Genomic DNA, 15,051 nt, shown 5'->3' with positions numbered 1-15,051 from the left:
CCCAGACTTGACCATTAAGAGACCTTTCAAATTGGTTTCTGTGTTCTTTTGATACCTCTCCTTCATGTTAGGAGTACTTCCTTACTCGCCCATTAGACTGGTGTTCCAGGTTCATCTTGGTCTTTCTCTGCCCTAGTCTGAGAATCAGCCTTTCCTCCAAGGAGCCTTTGTTTCTTTTAGTGGAGGGGGATACTTTTTTTTTTTGTAGTTTTATGGTTTTATTAACACAAATACTATGTGTGTATAAGCTTGTCTATCCAATTTCTTTGCTGTGCAGCTTGGTGTTGGGATTGGTGACTCTGGCCAGCTGGGCTGCTCTTTCTAAAATGGATTTGGCGTTCTTATAAGAGACCTTACGAATAATCTCTGCACAGTAAGATTTGTTGCACATCAGCAGTATGTCAAGCTCCTTGATATTGTGGACTTGGAATTTCCGGAAACAATTAGGCAGCATGTGCTTTGTTTTCTTGTTGCTCCTGGAACCAATGCTGGGCATCAAGATGTAGCCCTTGAGTCTTCTGTGTACCCTATTGTCAATGTCTCTGGATTTGTGCCAGTTGCACTTAATTTCGACCTATTAGTCTGGTGCCGGATGAACTTCTTGGTCCTCTTTTTAACCATGTTGAGCTTTACCACAGGTCTGAGGGTGGCAGTGATGATGAGTAGGAGATGGCTGCCACCTCTGCAGACAGCACTGAAGAGTTTGGAGAGTGATACTTAGAAATCTATATCTGAACAGTAGCTGTGCTCATTGTTTGTTTTTTTTTAATTTAAATTCAGGTTAGTTAACCTATAGTGTAGTACTGATTCAGGAGTAGAACCCAGTGATTCATCACTTCCATATAACACCCAATGTTCCCAACAAGTGCCCTCCTTTTTTTTTTTTTTTTTTTCTTTTTTTTTTGGTGCAAAAAAGGTGATTTTATTAAAGCACGGGGACAGGACACAGGTGCAGGAAGAACTGCACTGGGGTCCTGACGTGTAACTCATTATATACCCTTAGGTTGCCAGGGGGTCAGGGATAGAGTAAGTCTCTAAGGAATTTTGGAAGCAAGGTTTCCAAGACTTTGAGGGGCTAGCTGTTGCTAGGGAAATGCCATTTATTACCATTTAATAAAACTTCAGTCATGAGACCCTTCAGATGTATAGTGGGGGCCATAAGTTTGGAGTGTGATTGCCAGCATATATTTTGGGGCAGTTGAAATAAAACAGGTTGACTTACAGGGTCCTCGAGGTTGGGATAATGTTAAGCTAAGGTTCTCTTTTGCCCCTAGCAAAGTGTCATTATTGAGGCAGTTGAGCTGAGTTGAGCTCCTTGGACCAACTGTTACTAGTTGAGGGGAGCCTAGAATGCAGGGACCTGAACCCAATTAGAAGGGATAATTGTCCCAAGTGACTGGTAAGAGGTAAGCCAGAGGATAAATGGCATTGTTGTCTTAGGAACAAGGGAGGCCAAATAGGGTACACAGAGAGCAAAAGAGGCCTCTGAGCAATTGCCATAAATGGAGCTATGGGACCTGATATAGTATTGAGGGGCTCTGGCTTCTTGTTTTATTTCTATTTTTTATTAAAAATTTTTTTTAAAGTTTATTCTGAGAGAGTAAGAGCATGAGCAGGGGAAGGACAGAGAAGGAGAGAGAATCTCAAGCAGGCTCCACACTGACAGTGCATGGCCCAGTGAGGGGCTCAAACTCACAAACCGCGCCATCATGATCTGAGCCAAGATCAAGAGTCAGATGCTTAAGTGACTGAGCCATGCAGACACCGCTCTGGCTCCTTGTTTTAAAGACTAGAGTTAAGGCAGACAATAGCAGAACATGGAACTAATGTTTTGTAGGGAATAAACTACAGTAAATGTGAGATCCTTTTCCTAGATCAAAGTCCATTTGATCCCTTCATTCTATATGTATGTTTTAAATAATTTTAAATAACACATTTGAAACATATAAGCCATTCTTTTGGTCAGTCACAGAAACCAACTTTGTATAAACCCAGATTTTGACTTATTTTTCCTGTCTCAGTGGGCTCTTTACCTGAAGGCTGTGGCAATTCCAGTTCTAGACACAGGTCCTGATCCAGGACAGGCCTTATCAACAGCTGTGATGCCAACGCTTGGCAGGACTTAGAATTAAATTTTCCTTTAAGACTTGGGAACTGGTGGCTCAGTTAACACTGGGAAACAGTGTGGTACAGTAGAAGGGTTCTGAGCTTTGTGTTCAGAGTCCAGCCTCAAGTTTCTACTCTGTCATTTACCAGTTGTAGGTATGGAAAAGTTGCTTAAATTAAAACTCCTTTCCTTACCTGTGAAATGGAGATTAATCTATACCTTACATGACTTATTTGCAGAACCTGTTTATGAAGTGTATCTAAAGTACAATTTGGGTTTACTGCTCAGAAAATAGTAGCTTCTTTGTAATTAGGACTACTACGGTGTTCCATGTTGCTTCTTGAGTTGCCCTATTGTGAAACATTCCTGGGATACTCTAGGAATGACCACCAGATACTTGCAACTCAGAGGAATAGCAATTTCTTTCTCCATTCCAATGGGACTGGAGGTTTTGCACTCAGCATTTACTTACTCACTTATTCCACTATGTCTTTCTGTATGGTGGAAGCTGGGAAACCTGGGGTTCTGGATGAGATCGATTTCCACCAGTTAGACACACTTGTGTGGTATTTGGAGCACTGCTTAACTATCTGTTAGTGAAAAGCAAGGTAGAGTAGATGCTGGCTTTTTTTGTGGCAATGATTCTACCACTTGACCCCTTGGTGAGGGTCAAGGGGTGACTGTAGTGATGATGGCAGTCGGTTTGTACTGATTTCATTGATTGCAGAAGCATTCCAGGGTTTACTCCCTAGTGTCATGGGGGCAAGAGGCTGTTGTGGAGATGGTAGAAGCTTCTTGATTCTACACCTTCTTCGTGAAGGCAGAGGAAGCGACTCCCTTGGCAGGCAAATTTGGCATTGTTGTTTCACAAGTCCTTCTTGGAGTCAGCCTTGAGCCCATTTATCCAGCATTCTAATGATATTGCAATGAGGACTTGATTGTATTGAATCCCTTTTTCCTGAAGATAGCTAGAATGACTTTGGTTTTTTTCAGTTGAATGCTGTCAGATATAATTTCCACTGTCTAATTTTGTTCACGTTCTATTGGTCATATGCTCAGGCTTGTGACTACAGATCCTGGTCTGGTACCTTGCCTTCCTCTTTTGAGACTTGCTCTGGGACTAGAGCCTTGACTCAAACCTGCCCTGTAGCCATGCACAGATATTCTGATTGGTACCTGCTGGCCTGAGGGAGCTCTAGCTTTTATTGCTGCTTAAGTTCCCCCACTGGGCTCCACTTGTCTGACTGGACTGCCTAGTGCATACTGTTGCTTGGGGTATCCTGAACTTGATACAGCTTTTGAACTCCATGAGTGGACTTCCCAACTGCCTCCCTTAATAGCCATTCATTCTCCCAGCCTGACTCTGGTCTTAAGCTGAGAAGATTCTTGTGGTCTGTTCTCTATGGCCATGAATGATCCATGGCACCATGTACCGTTGGCTTGATCACAGATCTCCATTGGGTTAGTTCCATGGCACTCGCCCTTTACCCAGAAGAGTTTAGGGTGAGCCACCAGTATATATTACTAGGTACTCATTTTAGATCACATGCAGAAATAGTAAATCTTATAAACCAAATTGTGCAAAAATATCAAAAAGTCTACTGTTCATATGTTTCCAGTTAGAGAAGATTTAAACTGCCCCTGAAGTAGTTCTCTATTGTGAAGAAATTGAAGGATGCCATTGTTTTTAAAACGTTTCTACTGAAGTCACCATATGTTTCTACCTATGCCATGATTGATAAAAAAAGATTTTTCCCCCATCTTTAAGAGGATAGGAATAGTTTTTATTTTGGTTGAATTATAAAATTTGTCAGAGTAGTAAGTAGGTTAAACAGTGCTACACAAATTTTCTTGTAACCAATGAGAAAATAGATAAGTGTACTATGGAGTACTTATTAGAAGAGAGATGGTACAGTAAGATATAAAACAAATTCTTATTTTTTATTTATTTTAATTTTTTTTAACATTTATTTACTTTTTTTTTTTTTTTTAAATTTTTTTTCAACGTTTTTTATTTATTTTTGGGACAGAGAGAGACAGAGCATGAACGGGGGAGGGGCAGAGAGAGAGGGAGACACAGAATCGGAAACAGGCTCCAGGCTCCGAGCCATCAGCCCAGAGCCCGACGCGGGGCTCGAACTCACGGACCGCGAGATCGTGACCTGGCTGAAGTCGGACGCTTAACCGACTGCGCCACCCAGGCGCCCCAACATTTATTTACTTTTGAGAGAGAGAGAGAGACAGAGCGTGAGCGGGGAAGGGTCAGAGAGAGAGAGGGAGACGCAGAATCCGAAGCAGGCTCCGGGGCTCCGAGCTGTCAGCCCAGAGCCCGATGTGAGGCTCGAACTCACAGACGGTAAGATCATGACCCGAGCTAAAGTCGGACGCTCAACCGACTGAGCCACCCAGGTGCCCCAACAAATTCTTATTTTAAATAAGAGCTTTATCCCCTAGCTAAAATTTGTATTTGAGAGACTGAATGTACACATGGACAATGGTCAGACTATATATATACAAATAGAACTTTGACCCACAACCTGCAGCAACCTGCCTAGGAAACTCATTTCTTCCTTTTTTTTTTTTTTTTTCCTCCTTTTTTAAATTAATAGCCAGCCTAGGAAGCCAGAATGTTATCAAATCAGATTTGGAGGAGGTCAGACAGCTATTTTTAGTAATAATCCAGTCAGCCAAACAATAACCTCTGTAACACTTGGCCCCAAGTAATCAGGACTTGATTAATAACTGACGGCTTCCCTAATCTTTGCCTCTGCTTCCAACTTAGGAGCAATTGGAGAAAGCCAAATGTGCCCCCTAATCAGTCACATATCATGCCCCACTTCTAGTTACCCCACCACCTCCAATCAGGGCATACCTAAATCATTCCCTTTTCTCCATTATGAAATACCCCATTCCTCTGCTTGCCTTTGAGTCTTTGACAAAACTGTAGTATGGTGACTGACTCTCTTGCTATAGCAAGCTCTGAATAAATAGCCTGTGCCTGTTCTCATTTGGTTGGTCTTTATTTCCACATATCAATAGTGTCTAGGGGATCTTATAAAGTTGTTTCTTTTTTCCCTCTTGCCTTGAGTATGCTGATATTCTCGAAGTCCTGAGTCAGTAATTTAAGGTTTCTTGATCTCTCAACTTTCCTGTTAGTAGAAATCTGTGTCTTCTGATTTGAACTTTAATTAAGGCTGAATTTGAAAATTTGGCTTATAATTTAAAATTCAACATTCTCTATCCATAATGAAATAGTTTGTCTATGGTTCTAGATTGCATTATAACTAATATTTTTTACCAAAGATTGTTAAATTTGGAACCCATTCTGAATGTTAACTAGAATACACCCATTAATTTAGTTTTATGTGTATGCTTATGTTTCTCCTCTGAGAAATGCAAATAATTAAGCAGGTATCCACAAACTGCAGTGCCTCATTTTTCCTTAAGTGTTTCCTGGCCTTCTAACATCTTCTCCTTATTAGTATCCTCATCTTATTACAATCTTTATTTCATTTTATTCTCTCTTCTTCCCTCGCATTATAGTAAGTCATTGTTCTTCAAAGTGTGGTCCTCAAGCCACCTATATTACCCAAGAATCGTGTCAAAATGCAGATTCTTGGGCCTAAGTTAATATCTACTGAAGCAGACTCTGGAGTGGGTTTCAGGAATTTGCATCTCAAACATGTCCCTCAGATGATTTCTGTATATAACACATTCATTTTAATCTTTGCATCTGTCTATATATGTTTATCTATGTATCTGTATACAGACTCCAATTTAGGAATCACTGGTCTATATGACAGGCACTTGACAGGCATTATAATTTATCGCCATTTTCAAGACTAAAGAGATAATTTCTACTTTATTATTAAGGGGGACTGTGGCTCAAGATAGTGACTTGTCCATGCTCACAGCTAGGAAATTATAGAACTGGGAGTACAAGCCAGATTTCCAACCCAGAAATAATCCTTTATGTCAAAGAAAAAATCTTTACCTTTTCTATGGGGACTAACCTTAATGCCTTACTGAGTCACTCATCCAATTCAGCTGCCAGAGTCTCTTTGGTAGCTGGGTATAGACCTAGGCTAAGTTGTGAGATATGTTTTTGTCAGTGAAACTTAATCATCATCCCATTTATAAGATAAAGCAACATCTCAGTGGGGAACCTTGAGCAAAGGTGTAAATGATGAATTGCACCCAGGGCAGTTGTGGACGATTGGCTTAGAGCAGCAAGCAATATAGTTTCAGCAGCGAATCCTGTGATTGTTGAGATTGGGACTAAACTTGAACTACGGGGATCTAAGTTCATTTTCTTTTGGCAAAACATCTTTAAGGGAAAGTCTTAAAAAGGCTTATAAAAACTTAAAAGGCCCTTGGACATCAAATGGCTCTTACAAATTAATCAGAAACATACGGATTAGATTTCTCATAAAATACATTTAAGTTTAAAATTATGGGAAAAAGCATCAGGCAAAATGTCTTTTAGGTTTGTCCAAACCAAACCCTAAATGCTTGGGAAAAGTTGGAAATACTTAACAAAAGCAGGATGACACTGAGTACATATGTGGCATCTTTAGGTGACACAGGAAAACAGAATCCCTTTCTATAGTGGGGTGGGGCCTGAACTCACATGGAAATGTAGAAAGCAGCTCTAGCAGGTTTTGGTGATGCTGGGTAGTGGGATAAAGGTTTCAAGAGGAGACAGGAAGGGAGGAGGAGAGTTTGGAGTATGAGGAGATGGGCTTTCACTCTTTCTAGGGAGGCTGGCATTCTTTTTCTCCCTCAGTGCTGGCTCATTCCCACCCTTTGCGAGTCTTCCAGGAGCAACCTGGGTGTAAAGGAGTGGTATATGGCCAGGTGGCAGAAAAATCTACATTTAATCCTAGCTCTGTCTTTTCCTAGCTGGCTGATGATCTAAGGCACTACCATCTAAGACAGAGGGATGACTACTGTAATCCATGAGGCTCACTAAGCCTCCATTTCCCATCCATTAAATAGGAGGTAGTAGAGTCTTTGGCTGTAGTGTTGTAAAGGTTTGGGTGAGATGATTGTTTAATTCATTGAAGCACTAATTCGTGGCACCTTCTAAGGTTATTCTTCGACATAATCTTAGTGTACTTGTTCTGAGATTTCTAAGGAAAAGGGAGACTTGCTACACAGAATGCATCAAGATTGAGGAATGGAGAAGGGACTGAGGGAAAGAAGGGTTTTCCTTGCGTCCGGGTGGAAGAGAAATTTTAGCACTGAATTTATTATTTTTTAATGTTTATTTTTGAGAGAGAGAGAGAGAGAGAGAGAGAGAGAGAGAGAGAGAGAGAGACAGTGTGAGTGAGGGAGGGGAAGATAGAGAGAGGGAGACACAGAATCCAAAACAGGCTCCAGGCTCTGAGCTGTCAGCACAGAGCCTGATGTGGGGCTTGAACGCAGGGACTGTGAGATAGTGTCCTGAGCCAAAGTTGGATGCTTAATGGACTGAGCCACCCAGGTGTTCCAGCACTGAATTCAGAACTAAATGTGGAAATGAGTGTTGCCTTGTATTGAGGGGTGAATGTGATCTATTAGTTCTTCCTTTGGATGCAGACAGCTTTTGAGTCTTAAAAATAAGTATCAGTATGGATGTACAAGTGGTTAGTCTTCTAAATTTGTATTGTTTTGGAAATGATCTAGTTTTTTAATAATATATATTTTTGTATGAACTATTGTTCCAAAGAATTTTGAGGCTGCAAAAATCTTTCCATGGACATGGTACCTTTCCAAAACCAAAAGGAAAGGTTATTGTAAATGAATAATTTGAGTGTTATGAAAATCTTCAATCCAGTTTGATCAGTTTCTTCCCTCCTCTCTGATCTAGGCTTCTGTGTAGAGAGCATGGCCTCCATAAGGGTAACTCAACTTTTTGTAAAGCTGACTAGGTCTTTGGAAGTGACCCAACTTTTCTCCCTCCTCCAACCCAAACTCACAGCTTACTCAAAGCTCGGGGAGAGGGAGTACCTGACTAAATTTGTCTATTTTTGGAATCCACCCACAAAAATGATTTCTTTTAAATGTTTTGGTTACTGTCTTCCAGTTTAAAAAATAGCTTGAATTAAAATGCATAGACACAGCCATCATATAGTTGAATATAAACTCTGGACGTTTTATAAAATGTTAGATACTTTTAGAAATATGTAAGCATCTAGGTATGTTAATAACTTGTTCTTAGATCCTTTACATTTATTTTTGTGTTTGTATTTGTCACCTTGTAGACCATGGATCAAATAAAACACACCTGTCAAGTTGGAAAATGAATGTGAATCTCCTAATTGGTTGCATAATCATTTTTTCATCTGCGTGACTACATACATATTTAATTATAGATTTTTGAATGGGAGCTCAAATGCAACAATTTAATGTTACCATGAGAATTCAATTTCTTTTCTTAAATTTATGTTTATGTTTTTGCTTATGCATTATGGTTGTTACACATTTTAGGGGTATGTGTACAATGGAAAACACCCATTTACTGCTGAGAACCTCTTGTTAAAACTGGGTTGTGTAAACTCAGACCAGTGTGTTACATAATAAGACAATTTACAATCATCATGATAACAGAGGCTGTTTTCTGGAAAGAAAAGATAGCAATATCTGTAAAACTGCACCTGCAAGGAGGCTATAATTTCTGTGTGGCTGTGACAGACAATGTGAATCATGGATTATTACCATTTTTTTTAAGGGCTCCATGCATTTCCCATTATTTATTATAGCTCCTATAGGACCTGCTCCAGTATACTCCCATGGATTGAGATATATATTCAGACACACAGATGTATATATAGCTATATACTTCTATACATATATCACATGCACACATTACACTTGTAATTTATAGCAAAGAAAATAAATAAGCTCAGTGGTTAAAATCTTGCAAAACACCCAAACTCAGACAAAAGGAAACTTTACATCTGCCTGTTAGGCTTAACTCGAAGGATTCTCAAAGCTGCTGACCGGATTTTCAAGGAGAAAGCTCAATCTCGTTAATGAACCATAGCCAAAGGCCACGGTTCCTTCTGGTGTACATGTACCCAGTGGCTTCATTTGTCACTTGGCTTTGGGCTCTGCTGAGCTGCATCCAACCCCAAGTGCCCATGGATATGACTGATTCCAGCAAAACCCAATGGAGTTCTTTTTTTTTTTTTTCCCCTCCACTTTTCCTGTTGTCATCACGCTGTTTAGAAGCCCCATTGTCTTGGTGCCAAATGATTCCCTGCTGCAAATGAATCACTTCTGTGAAATACTTATAGGATAATCAATTAGGTATTTAATAATTCTACATGGCAACAGGGAAAAACTAAGTGTCAAGTTTGATAGGTTTACTTTTTCTTTCTTGATTACCTTTACCATTCTCAAACATTTCTAGTCCTACACTTTCTGTATTGATTACTTACTGCCACAGTAATGCTGAGTAACAACTATGCAACCTCAGCAACATAATTAGCATTTATTCCTCATTCTGGAGTCAGCTGGGGATTAGCTAGAGGGTCCTGCTGATCTTGGCAGGGCTTGCTTACTCATCTGGGGGGGTATTGGGCTGTTGAATGGTCTAAGTAAGATGGCCTCAGCTGGGGCAACTGACCTTTGCTAGGTGTCTTCATCTTCTGGCAGTTGAGTCCAATCATGTTCTTACGGTGTTGGCAAGGTGTGAGAAAGAGGTTAAGCTCAACTGTGAAGCACTTTTCAAATCTTCTTGTGTCAGAATTGCTAACATCTCATTGGCCAAAGCAAACCATGTGGATGAGCCTAGAGTCAGACTGGTGGACATTGCCAAATTACATGGCAAAGAGCACAGATCTAGAAAAAGGTGAAGAGTTAGGACCATGCTTTTGATGTATTATACCCTTCCTCCCATAGAACTACTTCTCAGGGAAGGATTCAAGTAATATTTCTAGTGAGCTGCAGTGACTGTTTTGTGCAAAGAGAATGCATTGCCAACACCATGGCTGCTTTTATAAGATAAAAATATAGAAGAAAAGGAATGAGGCTCTGTGGTGGGTTAAAGATGTCCACTAATTCTTAGACTTTTCCTCTCAGGGAGTGACAATTTCTCTATCCCTTTCAACTTGGGCTGGACCAGTGGCTATTTAATAGAACACAGTGGAAGTGACCCATTGTCTCTTCTGGGCCCAGCCCTAGAGGAGATGGGCAGCTTCCATATCCCCCCTCTTGGAATATTCATTCTTGTCATATCCTCACTCAGAACACAGTTGTGGTGAGATAAAAACCCAAGCCACATGGAGAGGCTATATGTGGGCTCTCTGGTCAAAAGTTAGCTTCAGCTGCCAGCCTTGTGATGTCAATGGTTCAGCCTAGTTTGGCTCCAGATGACTATAGTCCCAGCCAATGTGAAGAACATGCCTGTTTTGGCTAGCTTGGCCAAGAATGTGACAGATAATAAAACAATTATTGTTTATTTAAGTTGCTAATATTTGGGCTGGTTTGTTATACAGCTATAGATAACTCAACAAGTTTATGAGCCAGTTTCCAGGCATTAGATCAGGGTGAAAGAGGTATTTTTGATGTAGGAGTTTTTCTAGGGACTTTAAAAAAGGCAGGGACCTATTTTTACTTAAACTTAGAGCCAACTTCGTAAATAGTTCTCTGGAAAAGTAAATGCAGTTTATCAAGGGTGCTGACTTGTAAGTAGAAAAGCATAAATCTTAGACCTTGGCCATTGTAGGTTTTGCCATATCATCACCTTGGACTCTATTGTTGGCTGTAGAGGGTTCAACAGAGAGCTCTTTGAGCAAGAGGGGCTACCTTGTCTCTTATCACTTCCTAATGCATGCATATGCTTATGTGTGTGTTTGTGTGTGTGTACTGCCAATTTCATTCTTCAGTGCCACCCAGCATGATTCAGGGCTTGGGTTTCACCCATTCATTGATAAATACCTATCTCTGCCTTGACATTGTATTTAATTTTGAAAGAGACTTGCTCTTGTGGCTGGCAAATCCCATCATGTCTTCTCAGGACAAATAGCATCTCTATTTGAATTGCCACCTGCTATGAGTCCTCCAGACTTTTGCTTCTTCCTTATTGCAGGTGGTCTGAAGCTGCCTGTACCATCATTTAACTCAGATGATTCTCCATTTAGCTGCAAATTCCTATCTGGTCACTTTTTTCTTTTAGTACCTCCGACATTTATTGAGGTATAATTGACAAAATTGTATATAAAGTATACAGTGTAATGATTTGTGTGCATTGTGAAATATTTGTCATAATCAAGTTAATGAACACATCTACCTCCTCACATAACCACCCGTTTGTGTGTGTGTGTGTTGAAAACATTTAACATCTATACTCTCAGCAAATTTTAAGTATACAATACAGTATTAAGTATAATCACATGCTGTGTATTAGATCCTTGGAACCTGTTCATTTTAAGTGAAAGTTTGTATCTTTTGACCTACTTCTCCCCATTTCTTCCACCTCTCAGCTCCTGGCAACCACCATTCTATTCTGCTTCTAGGAGTTAAACTTTTTTTTTTTTTTTTAAGGTTCCACAAATAGATGATACCATACAGTATTTTTCTTTCTCTTTCTGGCTTATTACACTTAACAGAATGCCCTTCAGATTCATATACATTGTTGCAAATGGCAGGATTTTCTTTTATTTTTATGGCCGAATAATATTCCATTGTGTGTATTTGTATGTGTACATATATATACATACCACATTTTCTTTATCCATTCATCTGTCGATGGATACTTGGGACTGCTTCCATAGTTTGGCTTTGTAAATAAATAATGCTGCAGTAAACATAGGGGTGCATATGTCCCTTCAAATTAGTGTTTTTGTATTCTTTGGGTAAATATCCAGTATTGCAATTATTGGATCATATGGTAGTTCTATTTTTAATTTTTCTTTTCTTTTTCTTTTTTTTTTTTTTTTTTGAGAGAGACTGCATGTGTGCACAATCAGGGGAGTGGCAGAGAGGGGAGTGAGAGAGAGAATCTTAAGCAGGCTCCACATGCAGTCATTTAACTGACTGAGCCACCTGGGTACCCCCGATTTTTTTTTTTTATTAAGAAACCTCTATTCTGTCTTCCACAGTGACTATTCACTTTACATTCCCACTAACAATATACAAAGGTTCCTTTTTCTGTCATTGCCAACACCTGTTAGCTCTTCTTGATTAATAGCCATGCTAACAAGTATGAGGTGATATCTGTGACTCTTAAACAGATAAGCTACCAAAGAACCAGGGGCAAACTGCAAGCCTGGTACAGTGAAGATAGCTCTGGACTCAGGCTTAGAAGTTTTATTACCACCTAACTGTGTGATGTCTGTGAGTCTCTTAAGCTTCCCTGGGTCTCCAGTTCCTTATTGTAAAGTGGGGGCTCATTAGAGACGACAGTCCTGTAAAGCCCCTCATAGCCCTATAATTCTTATATTTTATGGAGCACCTGGACACACTAACATTGACTTTTGGAAACTCTTGAGGGTTCTTTCCATAATGTAGGCAGTGTGGGGTGTCCTAAGGAACATGTCCCTTAGGAAAGAGGATGACTATCATGCTTCAGATCCTTAGGTCCTGGCTCTCCTTGTTTACCTGCATGTTGAAAATGGGATCCATGGTCTTAACAGTTCTTTGATGTACTGCCAGTATTTGCTGGAGCAAACCAAAGGGAGGATTCAGGCTAGAGTAAAGAGGAACAGCTGACAAAAAAATAAGTCCTTTCACTTCAGTGCTTTGAAAACCTAGTTCTTTTCTTCATGGTGGAGAGGAGGTCTCAAGATCTCTCCTGGGTGTGGAGGGCTGAGTCCCCATCCCACCCACTCTCTCACCACATATACTTCAGCATTTTATGAGCTGTTGGGAATAGCTCCTAACTCCTAGGGTAGCTCTGGGATTAGCACATCCTGGCCTGGACTCATTCCCTCAGGAGGTAGGGGGCTAGACTCTGGGGTGCATGCTAAGGGAAGCATACCATATGGTCAGATGAAGACCATATTGGCACCTGTTTCTGTGACAAAGCTCTGGGGTGATTAATGGTGCACTAAAATGATGAGCATTACATTAGAAACTTGGAAAGGTATATTCACACACTCATGGCAAACACAGCAGTGATTTGGATGTATCCAACCACTTTTCAAGTGCTAGGAGGTCAGCAAAAACATAAAGCTTGTCTTGGTCAGAATTTTTTTCCTCATAATTTTTAAACTCATGTACATTTTAATGGACATTTAATCATATGTTTCAGATTTATTTACACTAAAATCATCAAAATGTTTTGCGAGAGTGATTCAAGGTCCAAGAAGCCTTTTGAGTTTTTTAAAGGTTTTTTAACGACTTTTTTTCTTTAAATTTTTTTTTTTATGTTTATTCATTTTTGAAAGAGAGAGAGACAGAGCACAAGCAGGGGTGGGGTGGAGAGAGAGAGGAGGACACAGAATCTGAAGTAGGCTCCAGTCTCTGAGCTGTCAGCACAGAACCCGACCCGGGGCTCGACCTCACAAACCGCGAGATCATGACCTGAGCTGAAGTTGGATGCTTAACCGACTGAGCCCCCTAGGTGACCCTCTTTTTTTCTTCTTATAAATAGGAAGCCATGTATCACTGAGAACAAACAAACTTGAACCCCAAAAGGTTCAAGTTTGATTTGAAACTTACAAGTCCTGAAGAATATTCTGTTGTGAAATTGATTCCCTCATAGCTATTCCTTAGAAATTTATGGGGAAACAGCTGAGCATTTCAGCAGAATACTATCTTGTTTTCTAAAATTAGTGAGTATCCTGAAATGTATCCTGCAAATTAGCAATGTTATAGCTAGTTTCCCCCCTTTTATAGCATTACTTGCTTTTGATACATTTTTCAATGCTTATTTTTTCTGCATTGGGTGAAGCATGAAACCAGATCATAAGCAGAGATTTTATGTCAAGGAAGTTTCTCCATGTCCAGTTCTCTGAAATACATGATATAAATTGCTCTTATGTGAGCCTGTCATTTTCTTTCCTGAAGTTTGTGGTGTATGTGTGTGTATTGGTGTTTTGATAGAAGAATAAGCCTTCCTAAGCTTTATATGCTTTGCACTGTGAATCTACTATAATTTTAAATATGGCTGTTCAAGGTAAGATTAGTTTTAAAACTAATCTTAATATAAAAGCAATTCATATTAAGTTTACTTAACTCATTTGGCATTTACTCACTACCTACATGTAATGAATTGGATGGGTCTGAAAAGTGTTTTCAACAATCTTAAACGTTAATTCTTGTTTTAGCATTAACATCTTATTATAGATAAAAAAAATCTGTAAGTGGCAGAAACACCTTTTGGAGAAATGAATAGGTTAAAAAAAATGAACCACTAAAATTTATCAATTCCATAATCACAGCCAATGAAGTAACTGACTAGAAACTTCCCCAGGTTCACATCCTTTCCAGCTGTTCGAAGGAACTCTATCAGATCTGCCTGGGAGAGCAATAAAGAGACTTGGTGGCAAAACACAACACAAATAATTGCTCATCCTGTGTGAAATGCCTTCCATCCGCTTTGGGGAAAACCTCCTTGCGGCAGGAAGAAGCCAGGTAGCACGGAATAAAAGGATACGTGGTTTCTGCCAAGCAAGTACCCAAGAGCCAGCTGGCTAAGAAGGACTTGTGGGCGGAGACCCAGATTTGAAGAGCAAAAGCCACAGGAAAAACAAGGATTGCACCAGCTTCAGAAACAAGCACTTAATGGCCTCATCGAAGACTTGGGGAGGGAGGGGGTGGAATTCACATAAATAAAGATAAACAAACTTAAAAACATGCTTTATAGGCCTGGTGTAGTGTGTTAGCTGTTAGGGGCCTCTGCAAGTGCCCAAGGATGTGTCATTGTGGGTGGTTATGGCTCTTGGAAAAATGTAGAACTGTGCTGGTCTTCGCTGGGGTGGTGCAGGTAAATTGCTGCACTTTTATGTGGAGGT

The 15,051-nt window shown here is 40.0% G+C and overlaps 1 protein-coding gene across 1 annotated transcript in view; it reads right to left on the bottom strand.

The window, feature by feature from the left end:
* Positions 1-253: 253 nt before the first annotated feature.
* LOC115506033 (60S ribosomal protein L32-like) overlaps positions 254-15,051 on the bottom strand; it is a 29,157-nt gene continuing 14,359 nt past the window's right edge. The window contains 2 exon segments of the mRNA XM_032591896.1: positions 254-573; positions 576-694. Of these exon segments, the coding sequence (XP_032447787.1) occupies positions 254-573; positions 576-694 (439 nt within the window).

Source organism: Lynx canadensis, chromosome F2, assembly GCF_007474595.2.
Source record: "Lynx canadensis isolate LIC74 chromosome F2, mLynCan4.pri.v2, whole genome shotgun sequence".
Lineage (NCBI taxonomy): Eukaryota > Metazoa > Chordata > Mammalia > Carnivora > Felidae > Lynx > Lynx canadensis.
This window is presented reverse-complemented; position numbering and strand designations above follow the sequence as displayed.